At 45.8% G+C, this 17,274-nt stretch overlaps 1 protein-coding gene across 2 annotated transcripts; it reads left to right on the forward strand.

The window, feature by feature from the left end:
* Positions 1-762: 762 nt before the first annotated feature.
* LOC110488634 (carnosine synthase 1) lies at positions 763-16,502 on the forward strand. 2 transcript variants are annotated; one of them, XM_036942748.2, is made up of 9 exons: positions 763-3,631; positions 5,388-5,559; positions 6,171-6,260; positions 7,141-7,589; positions 7,677-7,887; positions 8,074-8,159; positions 10,181-10,412; positions 11,612-11,889; positions 12,076-16,502. In XM_036942748.2, the coding sequence occupies exons 1-9, from the start codon at positions 3,629-3,631 to the stop codon at positions 13,639-13,641; spliced, it is 3,087 nt and encodes a 1,028-aa protein (XP_036798643.2). In that variant the 5' UTR covers positions 763-3,628; the 3' UTR covers positions 13,642-16,502. The 2 variants fall into 2 exon arrangements, with proteins under 2 accessions (XP_036798643.2, XP_036798644.2); XM_036942749.2 differs by having other exon boundaries at positions 3,575-3,631; positions 5,388-5,805.
* The last annotated feature ends 772 nt before the right edge of the window (positions 16,503-17,274 follow it).

Below are 17,274 nucleotides of genomic sequence, written 5' to 3' on the forward strand. Positions count from 1 at the left end.
ATCTAGGCTGCATCACATCCGGCCGTGATTGGGAGTCCCATATGGCGGCGCAATTGGCCCAGCGTCGTCCGGGTTTGCCAGGGTAGGCCATCATTGTAAATAAAAATTTGTTCCTAACTGACTTGCCTAGTTAAATCAAATTGTATTTGTCACATACACATGGTTAGCAGATGTTAATGCGAGTGTAGCGAAATGCTTGTGCTTCTAGTTCCGACAATGCAGTAATAACCAACGCGTAATCTAACCTAACTAATTCCTAATTCCACAACTATTACCTTATACACACAAGTGTAAAGGGATAAATAATATGTACATAACGATATATGAATGAGTGATGGTACAGAACGGCATAGGCAAGATGCAGTAGATGGTATCGAGTACAGTATATACATATGAGATGAGTAATGTAGGGTATGTAAACATTTTATTAAGTAGCATTGTTTAAAGTGGCTAGTGATATATTTTTACATCAATTTCCATTATTAAAGTGGCTGGAGTTGAGTCAGTATGTTGGCAGCAGCCACTCAATGTTAGTGGTGGCTGTTTAACAGTCTCTCGGTCCCTGCTTTGATGCACCTATACTGACCTCGCCTTCTGGATGATAGCGGAGTGAACAGGCAGTGGCTCGGGTGGTTGTTGTCCTTGATGATCTTTATGGCCTTCCTGTGACATCGGGTGGTGTAGGTGTCCTGGAGGGCAGGTAGTTTGCCCCCGGTGATGCGTTGTGCAGACCTCACTACCCTCTGGAGAGCCTTACGGTTGTGGGCGGAGCAGTTGCCGTACCAGGTGGTGATACAGCCCGACAGGATGCTCTCGATTGTTCATCTGTAGAAGTTTGTGAGTGCTTTTGGTGACAAGCCAAATTTCTTCAGCCTCCTGAGGTTGAAGAGGCGCTGCTGCGCCTTCTTCACAACGCTGTCTGTGTGGGTGGACCAATTCAGTTTGTCCGTGATGTGTACGCCGAGGAACTTAAAACTTACTACCCTCTCCACTACTGTCCCGTCGATGTGGATAGGGGGGTGCTCCCTTTGCTGTTTCCTGAAGTCCACAATCATCTCCTTTGTTTTGTTGACGTTGAGTGTGAGGTAATTTTCTTGACACCACACTCCGAGGGCCTTCACCTCCTCCCTGTAGGCCGTCTCGTCGTTGTTGGTAATCAATCCTACCATTGTAGTGTCGTCCGCAAACTTGATGTTTGAGTTGGAGGCGTGCATGGCCATGCAGTCGTGGGTGAACAGGGAGTACAGAAGAGGCCTCAGAACGCACCCTTATGGGGCCCCAGTGTTGAGGATCAGCGGGGTGGAGATGTTGTTACCTACCCTCACCACCTGGGGGCAGCCCGTCAGGAAGTCCAGTACCCAGTTGCACAGGGCGGGGTCGAGACCCAGGGTCTCAAGCTTGATGACGAATTTGGAGGGTACTATGGTGTTAAATGCTGAGCTGTAGTCGATGAACAGCATTCTCACATAGGTATTCCTCTTGTCCAGATGGGTTAGGGCAGTGTGGTTGCGATTGCGTCGTCTGTGGACCTATTTGAGCGGTAAGAAAATTGGAGTGCTACAGGGCGGTAGTCGTTTAACTCAGTTACCTTAGCTTTCTTGGGAACAGGGACAATGGTGGCCCTCTTGACGCATGTGGGAACAGCAGACTGGGATAAGGAATGATTGAATATGTCCGTAAACACACCAGCAAGCTGGTCTGCGCATCCTCTGAGGACGCGGCTGGGAATGCCGTCTGGGCCTGCAGCCTTGCGAGGGTTAACTCGTTTAAATGTTTTACTCACCTCGGCTGCAGTGAAGGAGAGTCCGAAGGTTTTGGTAGCGGGCCGTGTCAGTGGCACTCTATTGTCCTCAAAGCGGGCACAAAACTTATTTAGTCTGTCTGGGAGCAAGACATCCTGGTTCGCGACGGGGCTGGTTTTCTTTTTGTAATCCGTGATTGACTGTAGACCCTGCCACATAACTCTTGTGTCTGAGCCGTTGAATTGCGACTACTTTGTCTCTATACTGACACTTAGCTTGTTTGATTGCCTTGCGGAGAGAATAGCTACACTGTTTGTATTTTGTCATGTTTCCGGTCACCTTGCCCTGGTTAAAAGCAGTGGCTCGCACTTTCAGTTTCGTGCGAATGCTGCCATCAATCCACGGTTTCTAGTTTGGGAATGTTTTAATAGTTGCTGTGGGTACGACATCGCCAATGCACTTTCTAATGAACTCGCTCACCGAATCAGAGTATTCGTCAATGTTGTTGTTGGACGCAATGCGGAAAATATCCCAATCCACGTGATCAAAGCAGTCTTGAAGCGTGGAATCAGATTGGTCGGACCAGCGTTGAACAGACCTGAGTGCGGGAGCTTCTTGTTTTAGTCTCTGTCTGTAGGCTGGAAGCAACAAAATGGAGTCGTGGTCAGCTTTTCCGAAAGGAGGGCGGGGGAGGGCCTTATATGCATCGCGGAAGTTAGAATAACAATGATCCAGGGTTTTACCAGCCCTGGTTGCGCAATTTAGGGAGTCTTGTTTTCAGATTAGCCTTGTTAAAATCCCCAGCTACAATGAATGCAGCCTCAGGATATGTGGTTTCCAGTTTGCATAGAGTCAAATAAAGTTTGTTCAGGGCCATCGATGTGTCTGCTTGTGGGGGAATATATACGGCTGTGATTATAATCGAAGAGAATTCCCTTGGTAGATAATGCGGTCGACATTTGGTTCAATAAAAATACATAAGGATGACTCAGAATATGCTATTTTGTTCTTCTGAAATAGGCTACATTTTCTACATATCATAATGTTTCTTCAGACCTGCCTTAAATAAATAATGGATTTATTGTTATAGTGTAGGCTATATTAAATGGTTTTATTAGACTTAAAGTAATAAAAAAAAGTAAATGTTCCAAAGGTCTGCATCAGTGGCTTGTTGGCGATGCGTGGGAAGCCCAGAGATGCTCGGCGTGTTTATGTTTATTAACAGTCAATTACCGTGAGACCGACAGTTACCGGCTGACACAATTTCATGACCACCACAGCCCTAACCAGGGTTGAAAAAGGGTAGCCTATAATGTCTGTGTAATGTGTTTGGTGTACAAGGGATTTACCATTGTTCTTTCTGAGATGATTGTATTGACTTCAATGACGGAAAGGGATTGAACGATGGAAAGTGAACTTGCCCACTTAAGTTGCCGACTACGCCAATAAGTATTGACATGTAATTGAGGATGTAACATCCGTCGCATCATTTGCATGGCAGGGTATCACAACAGAACAACAGGTTGGTATTCCTGTGATATCCAAGGTCTATGGAAGTGCCTTGGCTCTCACAATGTGTTTGTGTTTATAAATAGCCTACAGGTCATACTAATAATACTGCCACTTAGATTTATTAGGCTCACATGGACTTTTTACAATATGTTACACAAGAAAACAGACAGGTTTTATAGCATGTCATCTGTTGTGTTTTTACTTCTACTCTTCTTCTCTGCTATGCGTATGCTCCACTTTTCCTCTTTCTGTCCCCCTCCCTCCTCTGGCCCTTTCCAGCTTGCTCCCTCCCTCCCCTCCCTCTCTTACCTTACCCTCTCACTTTCTTTCTCTTTCTGTCATTTCCAGGTTGCCACTTGGTCACTGCAGACACTATGGTGAGTTTAATCAGGAGAGTTGTTGCATGGACATTGATGTGAGGTTATATCTGCAGGCTTTCAATGTTTCTATTTTAAGGAAGTGTTCTTTTAGCTTTTCTCCAAAGTTTCTCCTATAATTGTGGGAACATGATAGTTGTTGTATGTTATTGCATGATAAAAGGTCTGCTTCTTCTTGCTCTGCATTTTTATTACATTTTAGAAGTTGTTTCAATAGTTTTTGCAGTATTTAGCATGCAAATGCAATTGAGTGCAACATGTATGTGTTGAAATACAAGTTAGACATTTTATATTTAACAGTAATGCCTGTGAGGGAATCGCTGATACAGTGGGGAATGAAAGAGACTAAGACAGGGTGGCAGACCCTGAAGGACTAGGTGTAACGGAGCGAGGCTGCTGAGAGAATGAGAGGAATAGAGAGAGATTGGAGGGAAACAGCTGCGACTGTTAATCTCGGGAACCGTTACAGTTCTGCCTGTTGTCTGTGTGTGAGAGAAAGTGTCTGAGGGTCTGTGCGTATCGTGTTAAATTTAGAGTGTCAAGTTTGATTTACATAGGTTACAGTGCAAGTAATGCTGAGCGAGAGGTGGGGCTGTATTTTCTACGGTGCCAATAAGTATTTATAGTTTCATTGAATGTCTTATACAGTATGTGAAACTGAAAACCTTGGCATTCTTTGACAAGATATTACTCTGAGGCAGCAAACTACTGGAGCTCTACAAGTATACGATGGTGGGAATTAAACAGAGTTTATAAACCCTTCAGGTGTCTAGGTCATTAGAAGAGAAATACAAAAATTAAATGTAAATAAACAAATCTGGTGATGGGCAAACAGAGGGAGAGAGGGGTGAAGGAGGAGTGAGGACAAAGAGAGGGTGACGAGAGTTGAAGGAGAGAACAAGTGGACCGTGTGTATTGTTCTCACATGATTGCACACCAAACAATGCCGTTGCTGTGTAGGTGATCGTTTTGCATAACAATGCATGTGGTTTGTTAGTATGTATCGCATCTAATCTGAGCGCCCACACAACCTGGTATTGAAGTAGAGAGAGCCACGGAGACTCTTACAATGCACGTTTAATGATTTAGTCAGCTAACTCAGATTCTAAGATATAATTTTCTGTAAAAAAAAATAAAAAATTAATATCAACTTCAAACAGTTTTTTTTTTCCCCTGTTCAAGAATAAAACTGATTTGATTATCTTAATACCCATATAACCAGAAGAGAGAGCTCTTAGTGTTTTCTGGTCGACATATCAATCAGTCAATGCTTTGGTGGAATAAATGTGTGTTTAAAGTCAATAAATCCATAACTTTGCGTGTGTGTGTGTGTGTGTGTGTGTGTGTGAATGAATGGGTGTGTTTACTACATGGGTTTGATGTACACACACAGCTGCCAGTGGCATGTGTTTAACAGTATCAGTGGCACTCTGACATTCATGTTCCTCTCAGACAGTGTTTGGTAAGACACATTCATGTTTTACATCAAGGAAAAACAGTTAATGGAGGATTTGTAAATGGTTTATAAGTAGTTATTTGTAGATGGTTTATAAATCAGTAGTAAGCTATAATGGCTCATTATTCTGGCTCAGGATCACCATTTTGTCCTCTTTGTCCTCTTTTCTCCCTGAACATCCATCTGTTCCCTCATTTTACAATCCCTTTGATGACCCCTTCTCTTTCTCCGTCTCCATCTCTCAACAGGTATCCTTTTAACATTTATGTTATGTCTCTCCTGACATCCTGTCTCCCACAGCTCTCTCTCAGCTCTCTCCCCACCACCGTTGTCCCCAGCCTCTCCTCTCCAGGAGGATGTGCTACTGGGGGACCGAGGGTATGGTCCTCCAACCAGGAGGTGGCTCTGTTCCAGACCCTGCAAGAGGCTCTGAGGGAGATCGACCTGCCTGAAACACAGGACCTGCCACAGGGTGAGACCCGGGCTACGATCACCCGGCTGAAACGTACAGGATGACGCAGATAGAAATGTACCAGGCTAGAAAGACACTGGACGCTGTTTATTACAATCCCTATGACATGGGAATTGTGGCCGCTCTATGACCTTACCTTTCTATCTGCAACGCTCTGAATGTTTGAACCACCTGAGTTAAGCCCCCAGGCCAGGTGAACCTATCACAAACACTGGATCTTAACCTGCACAGAGTCACCCAGACCAAGTGAGTTTAGTACTATATGTCAATGGGCTACTAGGTGAACAGGTGTGTTTCCGTTTACTCTTACCTGGTCCAAAAACAACCCCTAGGCAAGACCCTAGCCCCTATCTCCTACCCATTTAGTGTTTGCAGAGGGGAAAGGGCCAGAGGACTCTGGGGGTGTAAGCAAAAAGGTTGTGGGTCCTTCAATGAGCTAAGATGACCTTCTGCCATATTTGCTGGCCCCTATATGGTTGTTTTTGGACCTAACTTTTGTATTGGCTAACATTCATTAACTACTTTCTATTACATAGTGAAGGGCTGCACTGATGCATGGGGAATTTGACCTTGCCACTAATGGCTGTTGTACTGTTTTCCTTCTCTTCTAGGTATGAGTCACTCTGAGCTGTGTGTCTGTGTTTTGGGATCCCCCCTCCCCTACCTCTCTCTGCTGTTGGAGGCAGGCCAACGGAGCCCAGGTACGCTAGCAGAATGCAGCCAGACAGGAAACACAACCGATGTGTACAAACAGGCTGTAAATCACTCTGTTATATTTATAATTTGGTACTTTATACCAACCTGTACCAGTTTGTGCTAACCTGTAGATGTCTGACAGTAATTCAATGTGAAAGCATATTTGGCCAGAGCAATAGTTAAAACATACACCCCTCCTTTCAAAGTATGTGCCAAAGTGTTTTCCAAGAGGTCTTCCAAGTGTTCCTTAGTGCCTCCCATAATGGTGTTAGTTTGAACAAGGCTTTCTTCACCATCTATGGACCTTAACTTTGCCTTGCCAGATCGCCAGGAAAAGAAATGTTGGAATGGTAATCCTTTTATGGGATTCATTGGTGTCATTATAAAATAACATAATCACCCCCTAGAGAGAAAAGCTCTGAGTCTAACAGCGATGGCTCTAATTTTAGACTGATGGCCAAAAGGTTGAGGGAAAAGATCACTAGTGCAGGTTGACATTTAATGAGATTGTCACTGCCCTTCATTACTCTATTTATACATAAATAGTAATTATCCTTCCTGCTTTGTCTCTGTTATGACCAATAACAGACTAAAACACTTTACACTTTAGTTGACAGGCTTCTATGACTTTTGACCTTTTCCTATATTTTCATGGAAAGCTGTGACCGGTCAAGAATCTCTCTTCCCTCCCTTCCCCTCTCCTCTCTCTTCCTCTCTCTCTCTCTCTCTCTCTCTCTCTTGACCCAATCCAATTTCTCTCGACCACACTTTCCCCATTACCCGCTCCTTCTATCCCTCCGTCTTTCTCTCTCGTTCACCCCTTTCACACACCCCACCCCCCTCGGTCTCTCTCTACCCCACCCATTTCTCTCTTCTTCTGTCTAGGAGATGCTCTCCTGTGTCTTTCTCCTTCCTGGCTCTCTCACTCCTCCCCCTCCCTCCTGGTCCACAAGGCTGTCACCTTTGACTTGGGAGGCCGCACTTTCCTCTCCAACTTCAACCCCCCTCGCAAGGTCACCTACTTCCTGTCATGTGACCCTTGGGCTGAGGAGGAAGTGACCCGGGAGACAGACTGCCCAAGCGGAGGTTCCGGCGCACTGTGTCGATTCTGGGGGGATGTTCTGACCACCAGGGTTCTGCTGCAAAAGGCCAAGATCCACTGCCCCCCGACGCTGGCCTTACTGTTGCCCCCGGGACAGATGGGACTGGAGGAGGGCAGGACAGGAGGGGTGGAGGTGGTGCACCTAGAAAAGGGGGTGGAGGGAGGGATGAACTCCGTACGAAACAAGGTGGACTCTTTCCTGGAGTCTGAGGATATGAAGGGATCTGAGAGTGTATGTCCTGTTTCTTAGAGGATATTTTAGTCAGCCTTTGTGTAACTGTACACAAATCCTCAAGCTTTCCTTTCACTTTGTGTATAGGTGGTGCTCAGGCGCAGTGGTGGGACGTTCGTGGGCGAGGCAACCTCACCCCCTGTCTACCTGTCCAGGAACAACAGGGATGAGGTCTGGGCCAAGGTAGGTTATCTCCTGCCCCAGCTCCTCCCTGGAGAGGCAGTGCTGCTGGAGGCCTACTGCTCCCCACTGAAGCCTGGGCCGCGGGTAGAGGACCGCACCTGGGAACAGTACACCGGTGAGGGCTTTGAGTCTGGGACAGATGGGGGTAGTTCGAGGTTTAAGGACCTTATTTTCATGATTATTTGAATGTGATCCTCACATGACTTGTAAGGACTCTAGTACAATGTGATGTACTACGGCCATTACCACATCCTCTTGGTGTTATCATAGTGAAGTAGTAGTTGTTGTGTGTGTGTGTCAGACTGCAGGCCTCAGGTTCCAGACCTGTCCTTCAGACTGTGTGCCATCGTAAGTCGCTCACCTCTGGACCTGCCTCTCCTCTACAAGGTGAGCGAAAGAGAGAGAGAGAACGAGAGAGAACGAGGTAGGAGAGAGAAATGAAATGTTGACTATGTGCATCACAATTTGTATCGACCCTCAATACTGTAAACCTATAGCGTGTGTGTGTATATATATGTATTTGTGTGTGTGTATAGATAGAGATATATGTGTGTATATATATAGATGTATGTATGTACGTGTGTATTTACAGAGATATATACATAGCTATATATGTATATACAGTGCCTTGCGAAAGTATTCGGCCCCCTTGAACTTTGTGACCTTTTGCCACATTTCAGGCTTCAAACATAAAGATATAAAACTGTATTTTTTTGTGAAGAATCAATAACAAGTGGGACACAATCATGAAGTGGAACGACATTTATTGGATATTTCAAACTTTTTTAACAAATCAAAAACTGAAAAATTGGGCGTGCAAAATTATTCAGCCCCTTTACTTTCAGTGCAGCAAACTCTCTCCAGAAGTTCAGTGAGGATCTCTGAATGATCCAATGTTGACCTAAATGACTAATGATGATAAATACAATCCACCTGTGTGTAATCAAGTCTCCGTATAAATGCACCTGCACTGTGATAGTCTCAGAGGTCCGTTAAAAGCGCAGAGAGCATCATGAAGAACAAGGAACACACCAGGCAGGTCCGAGATACTGTTGTGAAGAAGTTTAAAGCCGGATTTGGATACAAAAATATTTCCCAAGCTTTAAACATCCCAAGGAGCACTGTGCAAGCGATAATATTGAAATGGAAGGAGTATCAGACCACTGCAAATCTACCAAGACCTGGCCGTCCCTCTAAACTTTCAGCTCATACAAGGAGAAGACTGATCAGAGATGCAGCCAAGAGGCCCATGATCACTCTGGATGAACTGCAGAGATCTACAGCTGAGGTGGGAGACTCTGTCCATAGGACAACAATCAGTCGTATATTGCACAAATCTGGCCTTTATGGAAGAGTGGCAAGAAGAAAGCCATTTCTTAAAGATATCCATAAAAAGTGTCGTTTAAAGTTTGCCACAAGCCACCTGGGAGACACACCAAACATGTGGAAGAAGTGCTCTGGTCAGATGAAACCAAAATTGAACTTTTTGGCAACAATGCAAAACGTTATGTTTGGTGTAAAAGCAACACAGCTGAACACACCATCCCCACTGTCAAACATGGTGGTGGCAGCATCATGGTTTGGGCCTGCTTTTCTTCAGCAGGGACAGGGAAGATGGTTAAAATTGATGGGAAGATGGATGGAGCCAAATACAGGACCATTCTGGAAGAAAACCTGATGGACTCTGCAAAAGACCTGAGACTGGGACGGAGATTTGTCTTCCAACAAGACAATGATCCAAAACATAAAGCAAAATCTACAATGAATGGTTCAAAAATAAACATACCCAGGTGTTAGAATGGCCAAGTCAAAGTCCAGACCTGAATCCAATCGAGAATCTGTGGAAAGAACTGAAAACTGCTGTTCACAAATGCTCTCCATCCAACCTCACTGAGCTCGAGCTGTTTTGCAGGAGGAATGGGAAAAAATGTCAGTCTCTCGATGTGCAAAACGGATAGAAACATACCCCAAGCGACTTACAGCTATAATCGCAGCAAAAGGTGGCGCTACAAAATATTAACTTAAGGGGGCTGAATAATTTTGCACGCCCAATTTTTCAGTTTTTGATTTGTTAAAAAAGTTTGAAATATCCAAAAAATTTCGTTCCACTTCATGATTGTGTCCCACTTGTTGTTGATTCTTCACAAAAAAATACAGTTTTATATCTTTATGTTTGAAGCCTGAAATGGGGCAAAAGGTCGCAAAGTTCAAGGGGGCCGAATACTTTCGTAAGGCACTGTATATCTGTGTATATATATATGAATGTATATAGCTCTGTAAATGTCTAACTTGGGAATGTGAGACAAATTCCTGTAAAAGACCATATACATTAACTGCAATGTTTAAAATCCATTACCTTTTCACTAACTTCTCTCTTCTTTCTCTTGCTCTCTATCCCTCTCCCTCAGTTGGTGTGTAGAGTGGGTGTGTCCGACACCCCCCTCTCTCACAGCCACTCCCTCTCTCAGTCCTTGGAGACCACCCTATTAGAGTGCGGTTTCACTGACCCTACCATGGCAACTTCTCTCCATCGCTTAGCAACGGACACCGCCCTGTCCTGCCTTCGTGTTGTCATGGAAACAGAGTCAAGCATGTCCGCGGAACTGCGTGGTGGAGAGGGCGCCCAGACCGACATGATAGGTGTGTGTGTGTGTGTTGTCTAACTGCTTTCTAAAAGCTTTCCCTCTAATGTAGCATGAAGCCGTCTGAGTTGATCTATGACTTGATATAGATTACTGCAGATTGATGTCGAAGCCTCTCTGAAACATAGGTCTACTTATACCATCACAAGTCTCACTCTGTCAACACTCCTATGTCTCCCTGAGCTGCTGTCTGACCCTTCCACTCCCTCTGTCTCTCTCTACCTCCATTCCACTCCATCTCTCTCTACCTCCATTCCACTCCCTCTCTCTACCTCCATTCCACTCCCTCTCTCTCTCTACCTCCATTCCACTCCCTCTCTCTCTACCTCCATTCCACTCCCTCTCTCTCTACCTCCATTCCACTCCCTCTCTCTCTACCTCCATTCCACTCCCTCTCTCTCTCTACCTCCATTCCACTCCCTCTCTCTCTACCTCCATTCCACTCCCTCTCTACTTCCATTCCACTCCCTCTCTCTCTCTACCTCCATTCCACTCCCTCTCTCTCTCTACCTCCATTCCACTCCCTCTCTCTCTCTACCTCCATTCCACTCTCTCTCTCTCTCTACCTCCATTCCACTCTCTCTCTCTCTCTACCTCCATTCCACTCCCTCTCTCTCTCTACCTCCATTCCACTCCCTCTCTCTCTCTACCTCCATTCCACTCCCTCTCTCTCTCTACCTCCATTCCACTCCCTCTCTCTCTCTACCTCCATTCCACTCCCTCTCTCTCTCTACCTCCATTCCACTCCCTCTCTCTCTCTACTTCCATTCCACTCCCTCTCTCTCTCTACCTCCATTCCACTCCCTCTGTCTCTCTCTACCTCCATTCCACTCCCTCTCTCTCTACCTCCATTCCACTCCCTCTCTCTCTACCTCCATTCCACTCCCTCTCTCTCTCTACCTCCATTCCACTCCCTCTCTCTCTCTACCTCCATTCCACTCCCTCTCTCTCTCTACCTCCATTCCACTCCCTCTCTCTCTCTACCTCCATTCCACTCCCTCTCTCTCTCTACTTCCATTCCACTCCCTCTCTCTCTCTACCTCCATTCCACTCCCTCTCTCTCTCTACCTCCATTCCACTCTCTCTCTCTCTACCTCCATTCCACTCCCTCTCTCGCTCTCTCTACCTCCATTCCACTCCCTCTCTCTCTCTCTCTCTCTCGCTCTCTCTACCTCTATTCTACTCCCTCTCTCCTAGGCGTAGACCTCCTCTTCACCATGGATGGTTACATCATCAGCCCTGTTGTCCTTGGCCTCCACCCCTCCCTCTGTCTCCGCTCCTCCTTCCCGGATCAAGGGATGGGGCTGGAGGGATGTGACAGTGGGATAGATGGGTGGAGTAGGGGCACCCTCCTCCTCACCCCCCTCCTCCGCTCCCAGTACTACCTGATGCAGGAGAAGACTGTGCTGGTGGTGGGAGCTGGAGGACACAGTAAGAAGTTCATTTGGGGAGCAGCCAAAAAGTACAAACTCAAGGTGAATGTCTACATGGGGAATGAACTAATGAAAGTGAATAGATTGCCGCAACAGACTTTTCCGCTATTTTAGAAGTGCATTTTACTGCATTGCAAAGTCTGATTAAGTGACACATTAATGGTTACTGGTTAGCCAGTTATGCTAATGTGCTGAACTGACCTCACCAACTCCTTCCCCTCCAATCAGATCCTGCTTGTGGACTGTGACCCCGCCCACTTCGCCTCCCAGCTGGTCGACCACTTCCTGCCCCTGCCAGACCTGCCCGACCACCGCCGTGACGACCAGCACTGCTCCCGCATTTGTGATTGGCTGTTGTCCTCTGGGCTCCGCCCTGATGGCTGCGTGTGTTTCTGGGATGACTGCGTGGTGCTGACGTCTCTGGTCTGTGATAGGCTGGGGCTCAGGGGGCCTCCTCCAGAGGCCATCCGCATCGCGAAGGAGAAGAGCCGCACCCACAGGCACCTTCTGGGCTTACGGAAGTCTACTGGGACTAACCTGACCAGTGTTGAGCAACCCTCCGGTCAGGCGGATGGCCTGGTTGAGTTTAGAGAAGGTGAGAGGAGAGGAAGACAGCAGAACGGTATGGTCAACGGCATGGTGAACATGGAAGGGGATAGTATGAGAGCTATGGCCGATTTTGACAGGGGGGATCTCTTCAATGAGGCAATGGGCAAACCCGACACTACCGCCCCTACCTCTTCATCTGCCTCAGCCTCCTCGTCCTTCTCACTGTCCTTCTGCACTTTCCGGCCCTCCACTCCCCTCCTTTCTCCCTCCCCTTCTTCCTATGCTGTTCCCTGTATCCATGTGGAGAGCGCCCTGGATCTGGAGAAGGCAGCCAGTGGGGGGGGGGAGGGGCCTGGTGGGGCCAGTGTAGGGGTGGTGAGGTTCCCTGCCGTCATGAAGCTGGAGTATGGGGCCGGGGCGGTGGGCGTGAGGAAGGTGGGCTCTCTGGAGGAAAGCCTGGCACACTTTGAGAGGATCGGAGGGGACCTCCGCGAGGAGACAGACTACCCTGGCATTGGCCTGGGCTGGGGCAACGCCATGACCCTCATGGAGTACGTGGGAGGCACAGAGCACGACGTGGATGTGGTCCTGTTTGAGGGGCGACTGGAGGGCGCTTTCGTGTCCGACAATGGCCCCACCCGTGCTCCGGCTTTCACCGAGACGGCCTCCCAGATGCCCTCGGGACTGGCGCCGGACAAGCGTGCTCAGCTGATTCGCGCGGCGCACCACGCCTGCCTGGGCTGCGGCCTGCAAGACGGCGTGTTCAATGTTGAGCTGAAGATGACCGAGGTGGGCCCGAGGCTCATCGAGATCAACGCCCGCATGGGCGGCTTCTACCTGCGCGACTGGATCCAGCAGCTGTACGGCGTGGACATCCTGATGGCCGCCTTCATGGTGTCCTGTGGGGTGCGTCCGTGCCTGCCCTCGGCCACGGCGCTCCCAGCCAGAGGCCACTTTGCTGGGGTGATGGTTGTGGTGTCCCAGCACCTCCAGGCCCTGAGAAGCACAGCCAGCCCTGAGCGCCTGCGAGGGCTGCACCAGGACGGGGCGCTGTGGCTGAACGAGCTGGCTGAGGAGGATGAATTGATCTCTGGGGAGTACGAGGAGCCCTTCTGTAATGTCGGGGTGAGAGACGCCCACAACGCCGCCAACGCTCGCCAGCGCCTCCTCGCCCTCTGCCAGGGGCTAGGCCTGCACTGTCCTCCACGCTACGACCTGGGGTACTTCCTGTCCCACTTCAATTAGACAGGAAGTCAGGTGGGAGAAGCACCTGGGGTTTGTTCAGGAGGGTGCAATGTTTAGATTTTACTCACAAAATAATACAGAAATCGATTCCCTGTTCTACATGACAGAGAAGCATATGTGTTTTAGTCCTGTCTAAATGTTTGTTCCTAACATTGGACCCTTCTGAATAGAACCCATGTTTAGCACGTGTATGCTTTGTGCGGGTGGGGTTTTTGTACTAGGGGCAAGGGTTAGTTTAGTTAGCTTAAAAGGTACATCACAGCAAGAAAAATCACTAATGTTATATCAAAACATATCTCACTACCTTTCAATTTTTCTCACTTAAACTTTAGGGACCATCTCAGGAATACAAGTTTCAAAAAGGTATAATCTTCAGTGATTAGCGAGAATAGGGTATGGGTGTCTTATCTGTCTACCAGGGTTCAGGAAGTGATTTAAGTAAAACAACTGAAAGACGTCTACTTCTCATTTTATTGAGAAGTCATAAAAAAAAAATTGAGGCCCTTGGTTAAATGATTGAATTGGAATGTTGGTTAACTTCCTGAATTGACAGCATTCAATTTGAATTGAACCCAACCCTGCTATCTATTAGGTTGTGGTATCAGCAGTCTACTCTACTGGGTCGTTCCACATAATGAGTGCCTTTTGCATCCCTTAGATATTTTAAGTAGTGCACAAATATTGATTTTAAAAGCCTGTCATATTAAAAGAAGTGCCATTTAAAAGTAATTTCTGAAGATTATTATTTATTTCATGTAATTAGTGATTCATTTTAAGTAAAATACCTGGCTACCAACATTTAGCGGCGATCCAAATGCTGATGACTTACAACGCCCCTCATCACCACAAACGACTTCAATGATGGCAGTCTCATACTAAAGTATGTAGGGAACGACATAGCAGCGGAATCATTTAGTGTGAGTCATCAGGCTACGGAGAAAAAAAACCCGTCCCTGATTTTAAAGTCAACCCTGTTTTTAAATATATTAAACAGATGAGCTGGTTCTATTCTTTCTGGACATTTTCTGGTGTTTTGTTGTGGAAAATGTAGCTGGTTGAGCATGACATGTCAACCATGTTACCCATAGATGCATCTAATGTAATGGGCTTAAAAGAAACACCTGAGTGGCGTTTCTTTCTTTCTGGTCCTGATGGGAAGAAAGAAACTGTCGGGGGAGGTCCTCTTTGGACTGAACCAGTCCAGTAAATGTGGAGGAGTTAAGATGTCGCCGTGTTAACGTCGAAAAGTCTCCATTTCCCTTGAAAAACAGATGCATCCATTTAACCGACCCCGCAAAGGGTGCCCATAGAGAGAGACAATTTAGAATCATTTTTTGGGAATCTTTTTTTTTTTTTAAGCTTGCATACAATTGCCCCTCCCTGTTGCACACAAGCTTCCATTCCCCCGGTCACAAGGTGATTTATGGCTGATTTTTTTAAGATGAAGTTGTCAACCCTGTTCCTTTTAATAGGCACTTACTTACTATAATTTTTTTTGAGATGGGGATGTTTTTAATTAAGTTGAACATGTGCTCTTTATGACAATCTTAAAATGGATGAAATACGTTTTTTTTTTTTTTCACTAAGTTGCATTACTCAAAAGGCACCTAATTGGTGGAACGACCCTAATACATTATAATCCAGCCATAGACATTGCTTAATAGCCTGCACACTGAACACTGAACACACAGCAGTCCAGGGTTGGAACGGGTGGGAAGGAAGGAAGAGCAGAAGAAGATGGAAGATTTTGAGGAAGGGGGTTTGAGGAGAGCAGTGCAATAGCTGGAACAGGTGGGCAGGGGTGCTGATTGCGGAACCTTCTAAATCCAGGCTCAGAGGTGATGTCGGCGCGTAAAAACGACTTGGAAAATGTGGAATTCTGGAACTCTGCCTCCCTCATTCTTAGTTAGAGGTCGTGTGAAAGTTCATGTCTAAATTAGCAAGGTTGAGGTGAAAGGTTGTTTCACCCCAAAATAAGTAACTTAAAGAGTACGGAAATTGAGATTTAATTACTCCACATACTCGCACCCATTTTCCCCCGGCTTAGCCCATAAAAGCAGTGTGTTATTTTGTTATGGAAGTCATTTGAGGCAGTTTCACCATTGCAAATGCGTTGACTCCGGAGCAAGACCTCATCTTGGCAGTTAGTGTCTGTGGTGTGGCATTTGCGGTCTGGTGTCAGGTGTACTCAGTAGGCTTGATGACACTGAGATGCCATCCCTCAGTACCCCTCAGACAAGGGTCACAGTAGTCAAAAGGTTAAGGATTTCCTGCTTCTTCTGTTTCTGATTGTTTATGTATTTCTAAGGTAATATTTGGGAATTATATAGTAGCAGACACTTCTGACTTTTCTTCAAAAAAGGAGGTGGGACAGGAAAGTTCAAGAATAAAACAACCGAGCCAGATTACATCACTAAAACCAAAACAAATTTCTAAAAAATCCCCAAATCCAAACATTTGTATTAACTTAATATGTAATATGTGTTCATGTTGTCATGTTTTGTTAATTGCTTTATTTGTTAAGTTTCAATGCATCTGATGATGAATGTGTTATTGATATGTAGCATCACAGATATGAATGTAATGTTTAGATTAACACATTGTTTTACAAATATATGTGTCATAAATCATTTCACCATATGCGAGCAATGGAGAACAAGGCCTTAAAGTTAACACAGATTTAAAGGGATTTTTCTGTTCCTTAGTTATATTGACAAACAATAACTGATGTGGAAATGACTTTTTCTTTAACAAAGTTTTGAATCAAGATCAAGTGTTTTGATCCGGCTACTGTTTTGATTCAAATGTAAATGTACATTTCCTGTGTTATGTCAAATACAATAAACATTCAAATCAACAGACTCTTAACTTTTCTGTTTATTTTATTGAATTTTTTTTTAATGAAATGGATGTATTAATTAAATACATCTGAAAGCAGAGCTTCAATGCACCATGCAAACCCCCTGTAGTCTCAAACCTATTTTCTCTCTCTCTTTCTCACTTTGTGTTAAATGGGGTGATTATACATTTAAGTGAGTCGGGGTTATTTTACTAAGTGAAAGAGAGACTTGTTTTTGCTTGTCGTTTCTTTTCAATAGCCTGGCACAGGTTTGCCAAACCTGTTTTCCACGACTTCTCCCTCTTTCTCTCTCTTAGTAGTGCTTGTTTTGAGTCTTGCTGCTCTCTTAGTAGTCCTGTTGCTAGTAGTGACTGTCGAAACTGGTTCAGTTACACCTCACAAATCACATAAACCTTAGAACAACAAACACAACCTGATCCATTTGTTTTGACTTTTTCTCTCACTCTTTCTCAGTTCTCCACTTCTCTCCATCTTCCCCCTCTGTCTTCCTCCCTATGGCCTGCCTTCCTCCCTCTTTCTCTCTTTGTTGTGCTTGTTTTCAGTCTTCGATGCAGTCCTGTTGCTAGTAGTGACTGTCGGAACTGCTTCCGTTCACAAATCACTTCAGTGCTGAACCTTAGATTTACATTTGTTTGAGTTTTTCTCTCACACCCCCTCCCCCTTTCTTTCTTTTCAGGAAAAAAATCTGAAGTAATTCAAGCCTTTAATGCACCCCCTCCTCCCATTCCTTCTTCTGTTGTCCTCCCTCCTATTTTCCCATCTGTCACCTCCCA

Source organism: Oncorhynchus mykiss, chromosome 14, assembly GCF_057628025.1.
Source record: "Oncorhynchus mykiss isolate SJ-2025 chromosome 14, ASM5762802v1, whole genome shotgun sequence".
In the NCBI taxonomy this organism is placed as follows: Eukaryota; Metazoa; Chordata; class Actinopteri; order Salmoniformes; family Salmonidae; genus Oncorhynchus; species Oncorhynchus mykiss.